We start from the raw sequence: 22,404 nt of genomic DNA, 5'->3' as shown, positions 1-22,404 counted from the left end.
TGTGTTTTTTGATTCTGTTGATAGAAAGAGATGAGCAGGGCGGAGGCATGTCCCGCTGAGCCCAGTCACTTCACGATGCCAAGGCCCTTGTTCCACTTTCTGCTGCCTTAGTTGTTTGTACCAGAGCACAAGCAGGCAGAATAAAGCAGCATTACCTCTGATCAGTGACTCTGGGAAGGGCTTTTGTGGAAGAAGAGAGAGAGCTCCCTGCCCTCCTTCCCTGCCATCGCTGCGGATACTGGGAAGGGAGGAGGGACCCCGGACTCCCTTGCAGCAGGCGGATCCTTCCCTCTTAGCCTTTTAATTCATCGAGCCGACGGCAGCCTCTGGCCTCTTCCCTCCAAAGCCCTTTCCTGGAGAGCGGGCCTCGGCTCGCTGACCCTCCTCTCACGCCTCGCTGTTCCCTCTCTCCCTGCAGTCGTCCGTCTGCGCCAAGATCGTGCAGCTCCTGGGGCAGAATGAGGTGGACTATCGCCAGAAGAAGGTGGTCATCGTGAGCCAGGACAGCTTCTACCGCGTCCTCACCTCCGAGCAGAAGGCCAAGGCCCTGAAGGGCCAGTTCAACTTCGATCACCCGGGTGAGTCGGGGCGTCGGAGGGGGTGTGTGTGCCGTGGTTGGGGGAGTTTTTCTTCCACTTGTGAGCAAGCCGTTTAACCTGTCTGAGCCTTGTTTCCATCTCTAGAACAGGGGACTGATAACCACCCCGCAGGGTTATCGTGGGGCTTACGCAAAAGAAGGAATTTTGAAACACTTCGTGTCACACCTGGCTCATTAAATATTAGCACTGATTGAGTCTGTACCTGGACAGGGGCGACTCCATATGAGCCTGTGACGTGAGGTGGGCCAGACCTAGGTGACAGGGTACACAGCTGGTCCTTCCGCTCCTGGTCTGTGTCACACCCTCCTCGTCCCCACGCAGGGCACACGGGCCAAAGCTCACTCACTAGGGGCAGAAAAAGAGACGGAGGGGTTGGGGCGGCTGCCGGGACGATTTTTGCCTCGTAGCCCCAGATCGGCACCCTGCTGCTTTAGCTGGTGTGGGTTTCTTACAGTTGTTGGAATCACACTTTCCTGGCTTGGTGCCTGTTGTACTCCCCCCGTCATGGGTACGGTTTCCAGGTAAACATGGGCCGATCCCGGGATGACAGCTGAACTGGGAGAGGGGAGAGAGCTTTCCGAAGCCAGGGATGGAATGTCAAGAAGAAAAGAAATCAGTCTGTCAGAACTCATTCACGCATCCATTTCGACCCACCGGGAACTTCCGTTCTGCTTTGGGCAGAAATCCAGTCTGGGAGGGTGGCGTGCTGCGTTAGGGAGTGTGACGTACCCGCATACCGTGAGGATGCCATGTGCGTGATTATAGGAGATGCTATTCTACAATTAAGAAACACTTTAACGGTTTGGTTTCCCTCAGATGCCTTTGACAATGAACTCATCTTCCAAACACTCAAAGAAATCACCGAGGGGAAAACAGTCCAGATCCCCGTGTACGACTTTGTCTCCCATTCCCGGTAAGTGAGCTGTGCTGGGCTGGGGTTGCTGTGGCTCCCTGGTCTGCGCCGCGACACCACCCCCAGCACTTCCCACCTGCAGCCAGCAGTGGTGGCGGCCCAGGCCGTCGGGCACACGGCTTGGGCAGTTCATCCAACAGTTCATCTGACATTCCCGGGACAGTCCGGTCATGCTTCATTACCTCGGAGGGTTCATGACTGAGCCTGGGCGAGGGCTGCACGCGTGTTCTGATCTGCGTCCCTGAGCTGTTGTGCTTGGAACAAGACGTAAGGGGGTGGCTAGAGGAAGGGCAGGAAGAACAACAAAGAAAACTGTTGTTCTTCCTGCTCTCCTGGTTCACTTGGGATTAGACCATGTGCAGAGGGGTGAGGTTTTGAAGTCACTAGATGCTGATCTCAGAATCAGCCAGACCCTCCAGAAAGTTTCTCAAGCAAGTCAAACCAGTCACTTCGATTGGAGCCTTGATTTGAATGATCCTGGTTAGGAATAGAGGAGTGGCCACGCTTCCGTCCCCTCCTCCTTCCCTCTGAGTGGTGGGATCGGGCCCCCGGAGGCTGGTCCTCCTGCTGGCCAGACCCCCACGCCCCTTCAGAGCTGTGCAGAGCTACTCTGCCGGCCTTTAATGCAGCACACACATCCCGTGTCTTTCTCACGAGCCAGAACTTGAGAGTGTGGTGAAGATTTGGCTGGAGCTGGGCGATGAGAGAGAGCATGCGTTGGGATGCAGAGTGGGCCTCTTCACCCCCACCTGTCTCCCCCACTCTCTACTCTGGGCCAGATTCCGCTGTGCAGGAGATTCAGAGATGAAGATACCATGCGTCACCCTCCCTGTTTTCCTACCAAACCACTACGGATCATGCAGGAATGAAGGGGTTTAGTGTAGGAATTGGAGCTCACGCAAACATTGGCCTGGCAGAGCGAAGACCTGAAATGCTGTAGAGAAATCAGAGAAAAGTCCCCCAGTGACTCCAGCCTGAGGCCCCGGAGCTGGGGCCCGTGGAAAAGTCTAAGAAACCGCCGTGCTTGGGCCCCAGGCTCAGCGTGGGAGCTTGTGGTGTATTTGCGAAGTGTCCCTGTCTCACTCTCACAGTCTCCTGAACATTATGGATTTTGCTTCACTTTCGCTTTCTAAGTCTCTCGTTGGCAAAATAACCTGGAAGCACAAGGGGAGAGGGATTCAGGGAATCGTAGTTCCCCGTTGGGAAGGAGTGGTGGTGATGTCAAGTTGACAAGAGACAGTCCAGCCTGCCACTTCCCAAGTTCAGGGTAGGCACCTGCTAAAGTTAAGATGCAGGCAAGGGCCTGCAGAGGAGCATACAGGAGGGGAGAGCTGGAGTGTTGAGAGCGGGCTGCACAGAGGAGGTGATGGGCAGGCCTGACATTGGGAAGGATGGGAAGCTGCTGGGGAAAGGGATTTCCGAGGTGATGAATGGGGAAGCATTTCAGGGATAGGCTCGGACAAGCTTGGCAGGAAATGGCATTCGAGCAGTGGGGAGGCAAGCGGGGCTCGGATTATGAAGGGCTGTAGAGGGCAGGGCCAGGAGCACAAGTGTGCTGGCATTAGGGGGCCTCACGGCTCTAATGTCGGAGCAGAAAGATCATTCTGCCGGCAGGAAGAGAGAGGATCCACAGTGCCGTTTTTGAAGAAGCCTTTGGAGCAGCCGGGTGAGAAACGGAGAGGGCAGGGGCAGTGAGGGTGGTTGGCCGGAGTCGGGGCCCGACCAGTGCAGGGCCCAGGGATAGAGGACGGGAAGCTGAATGCCTTGTGCTTCCCAGGAAGTTCCGCCAAGTTCATGTATGAACAAAAGAAAATCCTAGCAGACTTCCCGATACAGACAGGTTTCTCTTTTCCTCCTGGTTTGTCTCGTACCATATTCTTTAAAACCTTATTCTTTAGAGGCCCAGAGCCCATCTCTCCTGAGAAACCTTCCCTGACCACCCTATGCCACAGCCACTGCTCTACCCGCTCCCCAGATCTCAAGGCCTACTTGTCAGGCATCCAGCTGTTTAGGGTCACCTGATCCCACTCGCCTGTGGGCATTTGGTGACAGGGGGACATTTTGTCGGACTAAGACCAAGAAGACACCTATTCTCTGCAAATACCCTTCTGTGGTCTTTCTTTTCTTCCTAAGCCAAATGAGGTGGTTGGACTAGGTTATCTCAAATGATCTAATAGTCTTAGCTGCTTTGGGGGACTTCCCAGGCAGGGTCCTAACTGGCTCCTTGCACATTTATTGCTCAATAATTTTTATTATTTATTTTTAAAAGCTCTGAGCTGCTTTGAAAGTTTCTCCTCCCCAACCTACATTTGGACTTGGGAAATGATTGATTCCAACTTTTTAGGACACCAGCAACAAAGCAGGTAGTTATTTTCTCCTTCCTGGAAAAGCACCTATTCCTTTTTAGTATTTATCAGGCATCCTGATACACACTTTTTGTAGCGTCAGTACAGGGTGAGTGTCCCTAATCTGAAAAGCTCCAGAACTCGAAACTTTGTGAGCACTACCATGACAATCAAAGGAAATGCTCATTGGATCGTTTCAGATTTCAGATGTCTGCAGTAGGGGACGCTCAAGCTAAGTATAATGCAAGTATTTCAGAATCGAACACATCTGAAACACGCTGGTCCCAAGCATTTGGGGTGAGGGATGCTGGCCCCGTGTTGGGGAACCCAGCACAGTCATGGTCTTCTCTGTTAGTGTGTTTTCAGATGGAACCCCAGGAGTCCCGTAAGTACGTTTTCTTTGTTCCCCAACAGGGCCTCTCCCCGTTTGTTTGGTGTAAGACCGTTGTCTAGAGTGGCTCCTCATGTCACTAACCCATGAGTCCTGTTTTCTCTCCCCGTCTGAACGCTCCCCGGGTTGCTTTCTCATGTGCAGTGGGTGCACCCTGTTATCCGGCAGCCGACATCCCTCTGGACTGGTGCTTCTGCACCCTGGCCTGGGGAGCTTCTAACAAAAAGGAAGCTCTAGCTCCGCCCCAGACAAGAAAATCAGAGCCTCTGGGGCATAGGGTACACGTATAAATATTTTTAAAAGTTCCCCAGATGATTCTGAGAAGCATTCCAACTACAGCATGGTTCTAGAGAATCTCCTAATCTTCCTAACGTGCGTGGTCTTTTCCTACTATTGTCCACGCCCCACATTCTGCCACTTGGCAGTTACCCCGACAACTCAGCCACCAACCTGAGGGTCCCAGCGAATAGGGCACCAGAGAGCGTTTATGGGAGGGACGTTCCAACGGCCTCCTCTTTAGTTGGAGGCTGCAGCTGGCCTCCCTGTGCTTGCATGGATAGAACCATTGTTTTAAGGACCTTTAAAAAAATTGTTTTATATTGGGTTTTATTCACAAATGTTTTCTAGTCTGCCGGCTGGAGTGAGCGTAAACCTTGCAGTGATGCTCATGTTTTCCCTGTCAGTGAATTCTGAGCAAGAGGCGGTATAACCACCATGTGTAAGGTGGTTACGGGACAGAGTCAGGGGATAAGAACACGGGGAAAGCGAGGCACGGCAGAGCTGGATCCCGAGGGCCCACCTGGGAGAGGCCAGCACTCGTCAACCCCTCTGGCATTTGAAAAGTCCCAGCTGTGTGGGGCAGGTGGATGGGTCCCGTGTCTCCCTGCCTTACCGGTACGGAGGGGAGCCTGTGTGGGGCAGGTGGATGGGGTCCCGTGTCTCCCTTACTGGTACGGAGGGGAGCCTGTGTGGGGCAGGTGGATGGGGTCCCATGTCTCCCTGCCTTACTGGTACAGAGGGGAGCCTGTGTGGGGCAGGTGGATGGGTCCCGTGTCTCCCTGCCTTACTGGTACAGAGGGGAGCCTGTGTGGGGCAGGTGGATGGGTCCCGTGTCTCCCTGCCTTACTGGTACGGAGGGGAGCCTGTGTGGGGCAGGTGGATGGGGTCCCATGTCTCCCTGCCTCACTGATACGGAGGGGGCCCGAGGGAGTGCGTGGCCACCGTGCCGCGAGAGCCTGACCAGACAGGACTCGGGATCCTGTGCTTCCACGGAAGTGCTCCCTGCATCCGCTCTGCCAGACTTGTCTTTTTTCTCCTGCTTTCTCTCCCCATCCCCCTGCCTTTTCTCCATCCTTGCAGTTGCCTCAGGTCTTGGGGGAGGAGGGAGTGGTGTGGTTGAGAGAGAACTGTGAGTTTCTGTTTTTAAAGTTCAGAGTGTTAGGTTCCATAAATGCCAGGCATGAGAGCATTCTTGGAGACGCCTTCAGAGAAAAAAAGAAATCACATCTGCTTTTGTCTGCCTTTATTCTTCATTCAACAGCAGGATTTTTTTTTTTTTTGTATTCGGAGAAGGATGTCTGTCCTCTGTGTCTGCTTTATGGTGAAAGCTCAGAAGCACCGGTCAAAGGAGACCTTTGTCCCCGCTGTGTGGCCCCTTTTTTGACTCTTCGGAGGTGGTCCGGGGGCTCTGGGAGGCTGAGTTAGCTGAGCTTTTGAAGTCGGAGGGGGGATGGAACCCAGAACTCAGCCCAGCCAGATGCTCCGGCCCTGGTCACCTGTTCCACGCTGTCCCCCGCCTGGCGCAGCCCGTCACCTGCTCTGTGCTTTGCTCTGCAGGAAGGAGGAGACGGTTACTGTCTACCCCGCAGACGTGGTGCTCTTTGAAGGGATCCTGGCCTTCTACTCCCAGGAGGTACGAGACCTGTTCCAGATGAAGCTGTTCGTGGATACGGATGCTGACACCCGACTGTCCCGCAGAGGTGCGTTCTAAAAGCCTCAGGCGATCCTGTTGGTGGCTGCCTCTGGGACAGGGAGCTGGCAGCCTATGACAGGGCGCCCCTCCCTCCAGTCTGGCGCCTGTGCCTTCCTGCCCCAAGGCGGCTGCGTGGTCACAGGGCACAGCCTGCCGCCCAGACGTTTGCTGACATTTGAGAAGGGATTAGTCACATAGTATTTCGGTCAGGGAGATGAAATGAGAAGCTGACGTTCTGGTTTTGCTGGGAAAAGGTTTGGTTAGATGCTAAGCTCCTTGTGATTTTCACATAAAGCATCCAGATCTTGATTTTGGGGACTAACTGTAGGATGCCTGAGGACAGGACGCCCCTGTTCCTGCAGCACGGGGGCCCCCGTCCTGTTACCCTGCTTTACTAGCTCTAAATCTGCAGAAAGCTTTCTGGAGGCTTTGTCACTCCTTCCAGCCGGCTCGTTCGCTCGTGGTGGTTCCCTCTGCAGGCCCCGAGCGTGCGCCTGCCTGCGCTAAGGCCCTGCGCTCCCTGCGTACAAGGCGCAGAAATGCCACTGGTTGGGGAGCCAAGCATGTGAATTGAACCTGTAGGACACTGAGCAGAGAGCTTGCTTCTACTAGAGAGAAAGATCTGGAAGCTTCATGGAGGAAGGGGAGGGGGCCAGGTCTCTGTGGTAGGGCAGGGTGACGGACGTAGGCGACCCATGAAGGTGTGTGGCACAGATACAGACGGCGGCTTGTCCCGAGAGTGTCAGGTGGCGGGAGTGTCCCGAGGGTTGCATCAAGAGATGCTAGAAAGCAGCTTGGGGTTGTGAGGACCGAGACTAATCTGGTTCCTGGTAGGCAGGGAAAGCTACCCCAGGGCTTGGAGCAAGACAGGTGAAGTGGCCAGTGCTCCATGTTGGACGAGGGTTCTGACGAGGAAATGCAAGTGAAGGCCGCAGCTGGGGCCGCTGATCTGGACCAGAGCGGAGCTGTCCTCCTCAGGTGGGGGGAGAAGAGGAAGGTATTGGCGGAGTGAGAATGGACTGGACCCAGCAGGGGCGGTGAGTGGGGGCCACCGAACAAAGGAGTGGAGGATGAGTCAGGTTTGAGCTTCCTTGCGTGAAAGAGGGAGGGGGACACAGGAAATGATGAGGTAGTCTCTAGTCACAGGACACATTACTGGCCGATTAAAATTTTGTAAGCTCTAGCCCAGAGCCTCTGACCTCAAAGTCTGGGCAATTTTCTCGTCTTGGTTCATGAAACAAATGTTTATCCAGTTTAGTGTTGTCATTGCAAGATCTGTGAAGGGAACCGGTGGAGCATGGAGAACAAGTCCTGGGTTTTGCTCTTCTAAGTAGCAGCAGGATCCACGCTCCATTAAGTCAGTGAGAGCCACACTTCCGCTCCCACGTGGGGTGGGGGACAGGTAGCACTGTGCGATGGGAAAACAACGGGACTGGAGGGCGCCTGTGTTTTGGTCCCAGCTGGCTTTGTGACTGGACTCTTGTGACACTCTAGTAGACTTGAGCTTCTTTATGGGTAACATGGGGCAGACAGGCCTGCTTTTAGTGTCCTGACTCTGTCAGAGTAAGACTTGTATGGTCTATTTGGACAGCTGATTGAAGCCTGAACCTGAGCCTGACAGCTCCCCATGCTTCTGTCCCAGGGCCTGGCTTGTCACCTTAATCCACACGCCCAGGTCCTGCTTTGGTTGTCCTGCTCAAATGTCCATAGCAGCTTGCCAAATTAGGGAGGCAGCTTGCTACAGCGGGACTAAATTTTGGAGTCTGGAGGCTGAGATCCTGGTTTTCTCCACTTGGTGTGTGACCTTGGCAAATTGTGTTTTAACCTGTTTGTACCTCGTTTTCCCATTGGAACGCTGTCTAATGATCAGTGCTCCTGGGATGGTTGTGAAGATGAGCGGTAATGCAGGGAAAATGCCTGGTGGCGCCTTCGTGGATGAGTCACTGTGGTGGGTCACAGATCTGCTGCTGAGGTGGGCGGTGCCGTTCTGTCTTTCTGGGTTTTCTGTCGGGACCTCTGAGGGCATCAGGTGTGGTCCTGTCCTCAGGAGCTGGTGACACCTGGCTGATGCCATCGTTAGCCCAGAAGGTGGTACGCAGTCTCGGGGGGCCATGGTGCTGCGGGGGGCCTCGCGGGAAAGGATATGAGAGGACGCACAGGAGATTCAAACTGAGGTTTGAGTAAGTGAATCTTAGTGTCCAATTAAAACAGATCATCGTGGGTAGGTTAGACAGCGCGTTCTCTGTCTCTTTCTTGTACCGGGATCCTGTGTGGGTGCTGCCGGGGAAGGACCTGCTTGCCCCGTTCAGGTCTGCTGACTTCACACGTCACCCAGGGACAGGTCACTTTCCTGGTGGATGCTTGGGACTTTCCCATGTGCTATTTTTACAAATTCACTCTCGCTCCACGTAGAATAACAAACATCCCTGGCGTGTGCACCGTGGAGTGTAGGGGCGCTGTGGGGTGGGGAGGGTGAGTCAGAAGCAGTTGCTGGGTTTGAGGACATTCCCGGAGGTTTGAGTTAGTTCTGTTATTTACTCCTCTGTTGTCACACCCACCCTCCTGGGCACGGGACCCCCCCCCCCCCCCCCCCCGCATTCCAAGTTGACCTGAATCCTGACCCCAGGAACTCCTACCTGTGACCTTGGACAAGCTACTCACCTTCTTTGCATCTCAGTTTCTGTCACTGTGAAATAGGGACAATAACGGTATCTTCCTCTTAAACGTTATTTAGTGTGGGAAACCCCTCAGCACAGTAGCGCCACCTCCTGGGCACGGGACCCCAACATTCCAAGCTGACCCTGGTGTGGGAGGGGTCTGCCCGTGAGAGACGCAGCCCTGGAGAGACAGACGTACCTCCTTCCTGCCGGCCCCCTGCACTTCTGGGCATTGGTCTCCAGCAACGCCCACCTCCCCTGCCCTCTGTGCCCTTTGCCCCGACCCACCCTTGAACACGGGGCAGGGAGGAAGCGGGTGGGGGATTTGGGATGCTGACGCCGTGTCTCCCTGACGTGCCAGTCCCTGTGCCTGTGTGTGTAGAAATGGGCTGCACTGGGCCTTCGGCGAGTTCATTCTGTTCTTTATTATCTAATTTTTAAAGTGAGTGGACTTCACCGTTAAGGCGTCGTTTTTACTTGGGGTCCTTCTAGATTTTGTCCTTGGCTTCGGCTAAGCAGACAGAGTTATTTGGATTTGGAAAGGCTGAAGTGGAGAGCCCAGCAGGGACTGTGGTAGGCCTGTGGCTTCCCGCCGTTGAGCCCGTCCTCTGACAGGGCCTGTCGTGGCCCAGCAAATGTGCCGGGGTCAGGGTGATGATGTAGGTGCTGCTTTTGAGTCCCTGGGGTTTCCAGTCTGTGCTAAGACCTTGTTCTGACTCAATCCTTGGCCTGCCTGACCCTGTCTCCCGACTGCCTGAGGAGCAGGGCCTTTCCCTGCGGTGACCTGGCTGGCCCCGTGTCGTCCTTGGCTCAAGGAGGGGTCCCAGACTGCTCAGGGCGCTAGCTCTATCAAAGGCTCTTGGGGAGCAGAGGTGGGCAGTGCCTTTTGATTTTGTGTGTTCCCAGGGCCTGGGCAGTGTTCTGACCAGCTTCCTGTTTCCTCCTCCAGAGAGGAAGCTGCAGTATGACTCCTCCCTGCCTTCCCCGTTTCTCCCTCTTCCCCCTTCCCGATGTCTGTCCTTGTGTTTATGTCCCGCCATCGGCTCCTGCACGGCAGCCCTGCCTTTCCAGCTGCCTGCAAGAGTCTCTCCCGTGGCTGCCCCCGCCAGCTGGGCCCGAGGCCATGGTTCCTGCCCTCCTGCCGCGCTGGGCCGCCTGTCGGGGAGCCACCACGCTCCTGAAGCTTCCTTAGGTCCTGCTGGCATTGCCGTCATCGTAGAAACACGCGCCAGTGTGCTGTACCAGCGGCCAGCTGCTGTGCCCAGGAGTTTTCCACACTCTGCCTGTGTTCCTAAATAACATCTAGGAGGAAGATACCATTATTGTCCTATTTCACAGTTAAGGAAACTGGGATTCCAAGAGGTTACATAGCTTGTCCAAGGTCACAGGTAGGAGCTACTGGGGTCAGGATTCAGGTCCAGGTGAGCGTTACCCGATAGGCGGCTTTGGGCTGCAGAGCAGATTCACTGACGCCCCTCCTCCACCTGCTTTCTGCGGGGCCAGTTTCCTCTCCCCAGCGACAACAGATGAAGTCAGGAGGTCTGCGGATACGAGGGGCCGAGCCCCGGCTGGGGGCAGGAGGAGGGCTGGGTGACGGTGTGAGCGTGCACGTGTGTGTACATGTGTGCTCGTGTGCTGGGAGAATGACAAAGCTTCCTGCAGCGCTAAAGCTGTCGGTTGTGTGAAATCCATGTTGCGAAACAAACCTGGCATCGGTGTTTGTAGGGCTTTAATTAAAAGCTGCTCAAGTTCGGGGTGTGTGTGTGTGTGTGTGTGTTTTTTCCAAGCTCTGGTACTCTTTTGATCTGGTTTCCTTTTTTCTTTGGGCTTTATCTGGAGACGTGTGAAGAATCGGAGGCCGCACCCGCTGCGTGTTTTGGCCGTGTTGAGCTCGTTAGCTCCGTGTGCCAGAGCGCCGAGGACTTCTGAGGGCCAGCCACGTGGCGGGTCCCCGGGCTGCTCCTTGGCCGAGTCCCCGCAGCAGGTCTGCCGGGGCGGCCGCGGGAGCAGGGCCCCTGCGCGGGTGCCAGGAAAACCGTTTCCTGGCTGGAGATGGCACCGCTGCCCGGCCGGGCGGGCGAGTCCTGACACATTAGGGACAAACCAGCCATTGTATTAACATTACCAGGGCTCCTGTGGAAAAAACACTTTGTAAATCTGGGAGCTGGTATAAAAGTCAGATGATTGGCAGCGCTGGTGCCTGGCTTTCTGGAATGTGCTCTTCCTGACAGCTGTGTAGCGTCCTGATATTCTGCATTTCATGTCAGTCTGGATCATAAGAGAGACACCCTCCCTCCTTCCCTGTCCCCGCCCGTGTGTGTGTGTGTGTGTGTGTGTGTATAAACACATGCATGTGTAGATGTGTATAAACACAGAATTATGTACAGGCCCGGCTGTCCCATTCACAAATATTCCCCATCTCTGTTTACAGTGCGTTCACCCCACGCTTGAGCCTGTTTACTGGGAAATGGTTGAGAAGCCGCTGAAGGGTCTTTGTGGTTATTGTCGACGGAGATGATAACCTTTTGGGGTGGGGGTGAAAGGTTTTGGCAGCTCAGGCGATAGGATTTAAAATGACACCTTGTAGGGAGGGCCTGTTGATCGAGAGACTCTCCTTGCAAACTCACTACTTAAAGGGGAAACCGAGGCTCAGGGAGGTTAGTGTACAAGGCAGGACCAAGATGATCAGTCTCCTTTCTATTTTTTGACAAAAGATTCTATTAAATAGAGAAAAAAGCAACACAAAAAAGCATCTGAAAGTCCCTGAGCAGGAGAAAGAAGGTAGCAGACAGAAGATGGTGTTTGTGTCAACCTGGGCTTTGTCACTGCCCCAGCCCCAGCCCACCATTGCCTTTCTCAGCTTCTCTAAGTGATTTTTTTTGTTTGCAAACTCAGAGCTTGAGGTGCACGGGAGCGGCCCCCACCCCTGGTGGGTGGTGTGGGGGAGCTGGGGGCAGGGTCGGCGCCTGGGTGGTCGTCCCCGGACTTGCTCCTGAGCACAGGTAAGTGAGGGCAAGGGGCAGCTGAAGCCCAGACCGCCTCCCGCTGTCATGGGCTCTCCAGGCGGTCCTGCCTTTTATGGTTCCCACGGAAATTACGATTGGGTCAAATACTGTGGAAGCGAGAAGGCCGTGGGCCTTGGCTGGGTGGCCTTTTGTTTCAGAGACCATTTGTCACAGCAGAATCTGACCATCGAAAGCCATCAACGTGTCACTTCTTCCCGAAGCTGCCGCCCATCTGCTCTCCGTCCAGCGTCCCAGGACCCCGCATGACGAGGCCGGATATTTGCAGAATCTTGCACGGTTTTCTTGATTCCTGTTTTTCCTTCTCTTCCAGTATTGAGGGACATCAGCGAAAGAGGCAGGGACCTGGAGCAGATTCTATCTCAGTACATTACGTTCGTCAAGCCCGCCTTTGAGGAGTTCTGCTTGCCAGTGAGTTGTGTTCTTGGTTTGTTTCTGTTGAACGTAGAACTCACAGTTTAATGACACAGAGGCAGGTGTGTGAGTTGATGGAGTCACGGGGAGCTTGACTCTCACTCCTCTCTCTGAGTGACCCTCGGTCCTGAAGTCCCAAGAGAGGGCAGCCTGTGGTCCTTTGTCCTGCCGCTAAGTTCTCGGGGAGCTCTGTCCTGCTGTCCTTTCTTGGGGAAGTCCTGTGGGGTCCTGCCAGCCCTTAGGCTGGTTCCTTAATAATTCCCAGCAAGTTCCACACTTCCTGCTTGGTGGGGTCATGGCATGAGACCCTGTACTGAGGGCGTTTCCTGTCTGAGGATCGCGCCCAGCCATTCGGGTCCCTCCAAGGTCCGAGATGGCTGGAGTGTTGGTGCACCGGGGGCTGCACCCCGGCCTGGGCCCTTCTGAACCCCGCCCACCGCCACAGGTGAGCCCTGCTTTGAGCGTGTCTTTGGCCCCTGTGTAAGGCCCGGTTGGGAAGTGTCGCGCCATGCTGGAATAAGCTTCCTTACCTCTGCTGCGGCACAGACCTGCCAGTCCTTCCAATGGCAGCTGGGAATTCCTAGAGAGGTGACTTTCAGAGAAGGAAGGAGGGAAAGGGGCGAATTATCAGCTTTTCAGCAAATCGTCTCCCAGCCCGGGAAATGCCCTCTGTTTCCTGGGGAAAGACAGGGAAGGGCACCCTAGCCGGGGAGTGGTTTGGTGGGGTCCCAGTGGAGGAAGATGGGAGAGAGAACCTAGTTTCGGAAGAAGTATTTAACTCAGGAGAATCTTACACCTCGGGTATGTGTCTTCCCCGGCTTGGTGAAACCACCATCTGCCTCCTTAATTGTTTATAATGAAGCTGTGAGAGAGAGGGATGGGGCGCTGGGGGTCTCACCTGTCTCGGGTGAGGTCTTTCGGGAAGGCTGCAATCTGAAGGCATTGAGAACAGGTTTAGAGTAAGGCCGGGAATGGGACTTGCTCCATCTATTCCAATAAGTAACTTCTTTCTTTTTCCTCTCCTGGAAAAATAGGATCCCAAACTGTCTTTGTTTCTTTAAGTCTGCTGGTAGGTTTTACATCAAACCGGACTTAGTTTCAGATCAGGGACGGATGGGCTTTCTGAGTCTGCTGAGTAACCCTGGTGCCCGAATCATCACCCTGGAAGACGACTGGGGTACAAGATTAGGTTACTGGGAAGAGGCCGGTAAAATCCTTCCCATCCCATTATCTATCCGAAGACCTCTCCTGCCCTTTTTAACTTAATAATAAGAACAGAAAGTGCATTTATTATTGGATATCAATTAGAGTAAACTGCCAGTTTTCTGCTGTTTAACCTAGTTGTAATGGAGCTCAGAATTCTTTTTTTTTTTTTTTTTTTTTTTTGAGACAGAGTCTCACTCTGTTGCCCAGGCTAGAGTGAGTGCCGTGGCGTCAGCCTAGCTCACAGCAACCTCAAACTCCTGGGCTTAAGCGATCCTCCTGTCTCAGCCTCCCGAGTAGCTGGGACTACAGGCATGCACCACCATGCCCGGCTAATTTTTTCTATATATATTTTTAGCTGTCCATATAATTTCTTTCTATTTTTAGTAGAGATGGGGTCTCGCTCTTGCTCAGGCTGGTCTCGAACTCCTGAGCTCAAACGATCCGCCCACCTCGGCCTCCCAGAGAGCTAGGATTACAGGCGTGAGCCACCGCGCCCGGCCTGGAGCTCAGAATTCTGGACAAATGTCTTCGGGGCTGTTTCTGCTTGTCCCCACTGTCTGGCCACTCTACTCAGGGAAGGCCAGCTCATTCCCCTGGAAAGCCAGGAACTCAGACCTGCTTAGTTCCGGTTGGGTTTGGGCCCGACACTGTCAGATTTCAGCAGTTCTAGCATAGAAGAAGCACAGAGGAAGGGTGCCCACACACTCGAGGCATTGTTTTTGTGGTCTTATGCTAAATGTAGGTTGTATGACAGGATGCAGTTATTTGTAGAATGGTCCACAAAAATCTCAGGAAAGTTTTTATTTTTTTTGTTTTTTGTTTCTTTTTTTCTTTTTTCTTTTTTTTGAGAGACAAGGTATTGCTCTGTTGCTTCCGGAGTAGCTGGGACTACAGGCTTGTACCACCAGGCCAGGCTAATTTTATGTAGAGACAGGGTCTTACTATGTTGCCCAGGCTGGTCTGGGACTCCTGGCCCCAAGTGATCCTCCCGCTTTGGCCTCCCAAAGTGCTAGGATTACAGGTGTGAGCCACTGTGCCCAGCTCCGTAAATTTGAAACAAAAAAAAGAAGAAAAGAATGTGTCTCTGGCTTTACTTTGTTTTTTTTTTTTTTAATAGTATAATAACAGAGCCAGTGAAACTGGTCATCAGTGAAGTTACTTTTCATAATTTTAGCCCTGTGCTAGAAGTGAATAAACACCTTTCAGACTGTGTGTGACAGTCCAGGGTGAGCCAGTCCCCATTTAAGTTTGGGTTTTTCTGATTCATATGTTTCCTAATGGTGTAGAGGCAATTAAGTGTTTGGTTTCAAAGATCATGTTCTCTGTGTAGGTCCTAAGCTGAAACAATGTAACAGAACTCAAGAAAAAGTTAAATTATTAGGTAGATAAAAAGCCATGGTGGATCATTAGTAGTTGAATTATAAATTGGTTTTGCATTAACCACTCAGCCTGGTCCACTTTCCTTCACGGACGCATAAAGTCTTCCTTCCTCCTTCCCTGCTTCCCTTCTTTCATTCCCCTTTCACCTAAGCAAGGCCCTGTCTGAGGCTTCCCCAGGTGCATTCACTATGAAGTTATAAACAACATTACATTAGAAGTTTCGTGCTCTCCCTTTCCCCACATTCCCTTGGAGAGGGGCCCGGCCAGCTTGTCCCTGAACTCCTGTTAACGCACTGTAAATATCTTTCTCTGCAGACAAAGAAATACGCTGATGTGATAATCCCCAGAGGGGCGGACAATCTAGGTGAGTCCTGGCGGGGTGTCATCCTGCGGGGTGCGTAACTTCTGCCCTTTGTCGTTCATAACGGGGGACAGCATGTGGTGACCAGTTGGGCTCTGTAGACCTGGCTGCACCAGTCCTCTGTGACTGTGAGCCAGAAAGGCATTTCCACCTGCACGTCTGACCTGGGGGACAGGCCCTTGGGCATGTGTGCGTACCTGTATGTGGACACGTGTGAACTTGGGCTTCTCGGGCAGAGGTAGAGGGCTGCAGACTACGTCCTTGAGGAGTGAGGAACACCCCCTCCCCAGCGTGCACCTGAAGTCACCTTCTAGCCAAAGCAGACTTCCTCCTTGATCTAATTTAGAACCACCTGCCATCATGGTAGCCCTTCCTAAAGGGAGCTGTTGGCCTCCGTATTATATTTATTTGTTTGCTTGTCTGGGAAGTATGAATATCTCTGGACTAGGCATAGTGTGGCAGAGTTGATCTCTAAGACAGGACCTTGTCTTCTTGATCTCTTTATTATTTATGTCATTTTCCCTCCCTTTAAAAGAGCTGTCTGGGAGTCAGTCACAGCAATAAATATTTCACTGTATATTTTTAAGAACAAGGACATTCTCATTCATCACCATAGTGCAGTCATCAAATTTAGGAAACTTACTATTAATATCATCTTTAACCTAGAGGTGTTCCTCAGCCTGCCTTTGTTTGCCACGACCCTGACATTTTTGAAAAGTACAGCCCCACTGTTGGGTGGGATGGCCCTCAGTTTGGGTTCATCCTTTGCTTCCTCACGATTATAGATTGAGTTCAGACAATCTGGAGAAATAATGCCACAGGGGAGTTGGCATGTGCTATTACTCGTCATGTATCAGATCAGAAAGCACTTGATGTTTATTCCATTTTTGGTGATGTTAACATTGATCACTTGGTCGGTGTGTGTCATTTATTTCTAATGTTAATAAAAGATAGCTCCACTTTCATTTTGGCGAGAGGAGAGACCTTCCGTGGGATTGCTCTGTCTCGGGACGGAAGCTGGCAGGTTCCCCGGTAGAAGGGTCTCCTGGCTAAGTCATGGTGATGGAGCCTTGCGGTTTGTGCCCTCACCCCTAATGCTGTTGGTCTCTGCCCCGCAGTGGCCATCAACCTCATCGTGCAGCACATCCAGGACATCCTAAACGGAGGGCTCTCTAAACGGCAGACCAACGGCTATCTCAACGGCTACACCCCTTCACGCAAGAGGCAGGCATCGGAGTCGAGCAGCCGGCCTCACTGACCCCATCTCCCGCAGACCCCAGCCCTGCCTCCGAGACACAGAGGAGAGGTCAGGAGGCAGCATTCATCTGTACATACCGTTTCCTACGACATGGCTGTATTTAAGAACACACCATGAAGATAAAATGCCTTTGATTTTTTTTTTTCTTTTCTTTCTTTCTTTGTTTCTTGGTATCCTCAGAAAAGAGAAAGGCCTCTCTTTTTGGTTTGTTTTGTTTTTGTTTTTTCTTTTGAGACAGGATCTCGCTCTGTTGCCCAGGCTAGAGAGCAGTGGTATCATCATAGCTCAATGCAACCTCAAACTCCTGGGCTCAAGCGATTGTCCCACCTCAGGCCTCCCAAAGTGCTGGGGTTACAGGTGTGAGCCACCACGCTCAGCTCTTTGATTTTTTTCTTTTTCCTTTTTGTACTTTGGAACAGCAAAATGAAACAGAACTTGACCCTGAGCTTAAATGACGAAACTGTGCCAACTGCTACTGGTGATGCCTAATTATGAATCCAACGTGTAACCAGTTATAAATACATATGTATGTCTATATATATAAAAAGGATCTATTTTTGTGTAAATGTACAAATACTGTAAAGCCGTTTGCCGTAAGTATTTGCAGGAGGGCCTGGACTTGAGTGTTTTGGGACTGGAGCTGGCGTGTCACCACGGGGAAGGTGCCTGTTGCATTCCGGGTGGGGGGGGCTCAGACGTCTGCGCATGTGGCGGGTGGAGGAGGGTGGCTCGTGCCCCACTGCTCTTGAGTGCCCACGGAGCTCCGCGGGGATGGGGTTCCAAACCCTCGATCGGTATCAGACGCCACCTTCTTGGAGCCGGCGCTTGATGGTATGTCCATGAGAGATACTCTTATCTTTTTTTGAGTTGCAATTAGGTAAGACCTCAACTCAAAATCCAAACTCAGGGAAAAGGCCCGCTGAGAACAAGTCTTCTGCATTTTCTTCCTGCCCTGCCCCCGCCCCTGGCTGCCTCGGTGGCGCAGTGCGCCTTCCTTGCCCTGTCTCTTCTCAGCCTCTCCGCGGAGCCAGAGCTGCCTCTCTCTCCTGCCCTGGCGGGGATTTGGTGGGATCACTTCCTGATACACAGGAGCATAGAAGGAGGGAGCGGAACTGTGCCTGCTGTCGTGTCTGAGAAAGTATTTAAAAGTAGAGTATTTGAGTCATGGGTACCGACGTTGAAGTCTTGGGTTGCAGACGTTTGCAGCGGAGGTTTCTGGCTTTCCTGACAGCGTCCTCTTGGTGGAAACGTCCCTGGAGGAAGCACAGATTGCGGGCAGGCTGGGTGCGGGGGTGGAGAGGGTGGGCGGACCAGGCTGCAGGGGGAAGGCGTGATGGTAGAGTCCAAGCCTCAGTTTCTCGCTGCGGAAGAGCCCGGTGCTTCCGTGGCAGTGCTAACCGTCCCAGTGCGTGGCAGGCCACACCCTTCGCCGTTCCACTGTGGCTGCCGCTGCCGGAAACATCTTGGAGAACCTTCTCCGTCCGTTACTCTCGGAGCCTGTTGGAGCCGTTCAGGTAGATCTGTCTCCGTTACTATCTAGTCACGCCAAAATTTCCCCTCATGGTCAGCACCGTCCAGCCTGATTCCCCTTCTGTGGCCTCAACTTGACTCTAAATCTGTGTTGCTATTTCAAAAAGCTCCAACCTAGTCCGCAGCAGAGCTTTGCCACCCCGAGGCACTGAGGAGTCTGCGGGGGGCTCTGAAGGACCCCCGAGGACAGCAGCCCTGTCCCTGGAGCAAGGGAGGCCCCCGCGGTGCCTACTTTGGAGGCCGGTACTCATCCGGGCCTGCACATTCTGGAGTCTTCGTCACCTTCGTAGTCAGGCCTCGGTCAGTTCGGAGATGAAGGGTGGATGGCAGGCCTGGGTTAGCAGCCTGAGGACGCAGGGCCCGGCCTCGACGGGGCCCGTCTGTGCTCGGGCGAAGCCGTCCCTGTCTGGCAGAGCCTCGGCCCTTCCGTGGGTAGCACGCTCACCTCTACTTGAAGCTCCCAGGTGCCAAACCATTTAGTGCCTTGGCTGTCTGTCCCACTGCCCTGGAAGATGGACTCTCTCATCTCTGCCTTTACTTAGCTGCGTCCTCATCTACCTGTGGTGTTGGGACCAAGCCCCAGGGTCTCTGCGTAGCCCACTCCGAACTTGGAAACAGCTCTGATGCTCTTTGTCAGTCTTTGTCACATGCGCCCGGTCAAATGATCACCGATTCTTGGTGGCTTGTCCAGGGGCACCGGAGCAGCGCTTGCCGGGCTCTGCGACACACCGCGTCTGGGGAAAGGAAGGGGTAGGAGGCTCTACCCCTCTGTGCCAGCCCCGTGTCCAGCCAGTCCTGTATCTGAATGTGAGCCTTCTATAGGGCAAATCGTGGTCTTCGTTTTTTTAAACGCCTCTGGGTCTCTGATTCTATGGAGAGTCAGGGGTAGAATTAGACCAGAACTGTGACATTTGTCATCTAGGCACTCTTCATTGTCCGGGGAGGAGGCACAGATGAGCGGAGTGGCCGTGTGTGACGGGGTTTCTTGGCTTCAGAGCCGCCCAGCGGTGCCTGCGTCTCTCCCCCTGCTCGGGTGCTGTCTGTGGACCAGGTGTTCAGGAAGCAGGGCACCGGAGCGTCGTGTCGTGGGAGGGCCCGGCCTCACGCTCCTCCAGGCTGACGGGACTTCTGGCCCAGGGTTCTCACTTCAGGCAGCCTGAGGCCACCGTGAGCAGAGACGTGGGGGTCTAAGAAGGATGCATGTGTTGTGCCCTTAGATGTCTTTCGATTTGGAGTGGAGGGGTAGACCATGGGTGAGACCACGGGATTGCTGCAGAACAGGCCAGGGGAGGGGACAGGGGAAGAGTCTCCAGCCTACCTTTCCTCGGACTGACCTAATCACCCCGCCTCTGCTCTTGGCCACGCAGTGATCTTGGGGATCTTGGGGACGTTGGCCACCTGCTTCACCCGGGCTTTGAATCGGATGCTTGTGGCCACACCCAGGGTGGGCTGCCAGTTTCCCGTCGCGCTGGAGGCTTGCGTACAGCCAGAGCAGTTGGGAGGCAGGAGGACTTGAGCCCGGTTGGTTTGTACAGCGGCTCCCTTGGTCCCGCAGCCTCAGCCGGCGCCAGCACCAAGGCTGTGGGAAGGAAGGAGCCTCCTGCAGGGAAGTATCTTTCTCTGCCCTGGAGCCTCCTGTGTGCCTGTTAACAATTCCAGCGCCAAGGAACTGGGCTGGTGTGGGAGAAGCCAGGGTGGGTTCTGGGTACAGGACTGGGCTTCTGGGAGGGACCGACTGGAGCTCTCTGCCACCCCGCCCTTTCTCAGGGCAGAGTGGGGGATAAAATTCTCGGTGTCAGATAAAATAAGGAAAAGAGCAGTCCGGGAAAGGCACGCCTGGGGTGCATCCGGAACTCAGAGCCCCCCTTCATCTTGTGTCTGTCCTTCAGCCCTCCCCGTGCCAGGGGACTGTCCACATCAGCTTTCTGTGGCTCTCAGAGGCAGGGCGTGCCTGCCCAGCACTGCCCAGGTGCAGAGCGAGCAGCTCAATAAAGACTTAGGCTTTTTTGTCCTGTTCAGATGCTTGCCGTCCCCCCTTTGCTTTTTACCACCCTACCTTTATTGTTAGTAGTTACCAAATGACCACATATCATGTATTTTGCTGTAAATAAAGACTGAACAAAAAAGATCCAACTCTCGCCTTCTCTGTGGTGTTTGGCCCTGAGCGATCGAGGACGCTCCGTGCCGGAACGGAGGGGAGTGGTGGGGGAGGGCACGGGGGAGGGCAGTGCCATGACTGTGGAGCGTGGGCGCGGTCCCGGGCAGTGGGCAGGGCGGATCCCAGACCTCAGCTGGGCTCGGGCTCGGATGCCGGTAAGACCAGTGGACCTGCGGTTCTCCTTGTCAAGCGGGAAGCCCAGGCCAAGGCGCCCGAGAGGCTGTGGTTCGTGGACGTTCTGGCTCCGTGTCCCCCCGATGTCCTCCAGTTTATGCAGTCCCCACCCCTACTGCCTTCCCAGGCCAGTCTCCCAGCCCTTCCTCCCGCAAACAAAACCTTCTAAAGTGAACCTGTGATGGGGGTGGGTGGTGGATGGAGGAAGGTTCACGTCGTAACCGTGCCAGTGGTTTCAGTTTGAATACGTAAGGGCACGTGTGTACTTCAGAATGAATGAATGTATGTGTATGTCCATCCCTGGGTTTCAAAGACCTAGGTCACCCGCCACCAGGGATTAAGAAGTGATTGGCTTTTGTGCTCTTGGTCGCACCCCAGCCCCTACCAGCTCACTGCTGCTCCTCAGCTTCCCTTTCCTCTTCACCCACTGTCTGCGGGGCACCGGGCGGCCCTCGGTGGTGAGCAGAGCCTTCTACTCCTTCCTTCCAGCTGCATGTTCCACTTTGGCAGACACTGGGCAACCCCATCGGGAATTTGGCAGATCTTGTAAACAGAATCCACCCTTGGAAGGCTGCTGTGTTTTTATTTATTTATTTTTTTTTTGAGACAGAGTCTCACTCTGTTGCCCGGGCTAGAGTGCCGTGGCATCAGCCTAGCTCACAGCAACCTCAAACTCCTGGGCTCAAGCGATCCTGCTGCCTCAGCCTCCCGAGTAGCTGGGACTACAGGGGTGCGCCACCCATGCCCGGCTAATTTTTTCTATATATTTTTAGTTGTCCATATAATTTCTTTCTATTTTTAGTAGAGACGGAGTCTTGCTCTTGTTCAGGCTGGTCTCGAACTCCTGGCCTCGAGGGATCCTCCCTCCTCGGCCTCCCAGAGTGCTAGGATTACAGACGTGAGCCACCGCACCCGGCCTGTGTTTTTAAATAACCCTTAGGTACCTCCACAAGAGCTGATGTTGTCAAGCATTACTCTCATCTTCTGGCAGTTGGGGACACTGAGTCACAGAATGAGTGACTTGCCTGATGTCACACAGGTAGTCGTTGTACAAGCGGGTGTGCCTAGCTGTGGTCCATTTTCCCTCTTTGTGCCCTGCTCGCCCATCTCCCCCACCCCACGAAGACCACCTCTGGACTTGGAAGCTTTGCTGGGGTCAGTCCTCACAACTTGGTTCTTGCTGCTTTCTTGTTGGAGTGGGGGAGGTGCAGGCCGGTGAAGCCCTGGAGTGGATTTGCTTTGCCTTCCCACCTGGAGTCACAGCCCCCTCTGAGCCAATCTCCTGCCCCACACTTAGGAGGGGACACCTGTTTGACTAGCGCTGTTTTAATCAAACCATTAATCGGTGCAGATTAAAAGAAACCTGTTGGCCGGTCGCGGTGGCTCACGCCTGTAATCCTAGCACTCTGGGAGGCCGAGGAGGGAGGATCCCTCGAGGCCAGGAGTTCGAGACCAGCCTGAACAAGAGCGAGACACCCCGTCTCTACTAAAAATAGAAAAGAAGTTAGCTGGACAACTAAAAATGTATAGAAAATATTAGCCGGGCATGGTGGCGCATGCCTGTAGTCCCAGCTACTCAGGAGGCTGAGGCAGGAGGATCGCTTGAGCCCAGGAGTTTGAGGTTGCTGTGAGCTAGGCTGATGCCACGGCACTCTAGCCAGGGTGACAGAGCAGGACTCTGCCTCAAAAAAATAATTAAATAAATAAATAATAAATAAATAAATAAATAAAAGAAACCTGTTAGGACCTGCTGAGAGATTTTAAGTGAGAGAAGTGGAGAAGGAGACGGGATGTGAGAAAGATCTCTGCTCCAAGAGGATGGAACCGGAGACATGGATTTCTATCACTTCGTGCTGGGGGCGTCTAGATTTCTATTTTGAAGCAGGTTGTAATGAGATCATTTTCTAAAGCCAGAATGAAGTAAAGCCACTTTTAGACTATGCTTATATATTTTTTTCAATAACTATGAACTAAAAAGGACCAAGTGAATCAATTTGAGTTAGGACTAAACCCAAGACATTTA

General features: G+C 53.5%; 1 protein-coding gene across 2 annotated transcripts in view; it reads left to right on the top strand.

Annotated features, from left to right (window-relative positions):
- The window catches only part of UCK2 (uridine-cytidine kinase 2), a 76,624-nt gene extending 57,034 nt beyond the window's left edge, over window positions 1-19,590 (top strand). For both annotated transcript variants that reach the window (XM_069480906.1, XM_069480907.1), the window contains exons 2-7: window positions 419-578; window positions 1,416-1,512; window positions 6,085-6,227; window positions 12,214-12,311; window positions 15,216-15,264; window positions 16,380-19,590. In XM_069480906.1, coding sequence (XP_069337007.1) covers window positions 419-578; window positions 1,416-1,512; window positions 6,085-6,227; window positions 12,214-12,311; window positions 15,216-15,264; window positions 16,380-16,519 — 687 coding nt within the window. In that variant the 3' untranslated portion in view covers window positions 16,520-19,590. The remainder of the gene's footprint in view (window positions 1-418; window positions 579-1,415; window positions 1,513-6,084; window positions 6,228-12,213; window positions 12,312-15,215; window positions 15,265-16,379) is intronic.
- Window positions 19,591-22,404: the final 2,814 nt, after the last annotated feature.

Source organism: Eulemur rufifrons, chromosome 8 (genome assembly GCF_041146395.1).
Source record: "Eulemur rufifrons isolate Redbay chromosome 8, OSU_ERuf_1, whole genome shotgun sequence".
In the NCBI taxonomy this organism is placed as follows: Eukaryota; Metazoa; Chordata; class Mammalia; order Primates; family Lemuridae; genus Eulemur; species Eulemur rufifrons.
The sequence above is the reverse complement of the archived record's forward strand: the minus strand, read 5'-3'. Positions and strand labels throughout refer to the sequence as shown.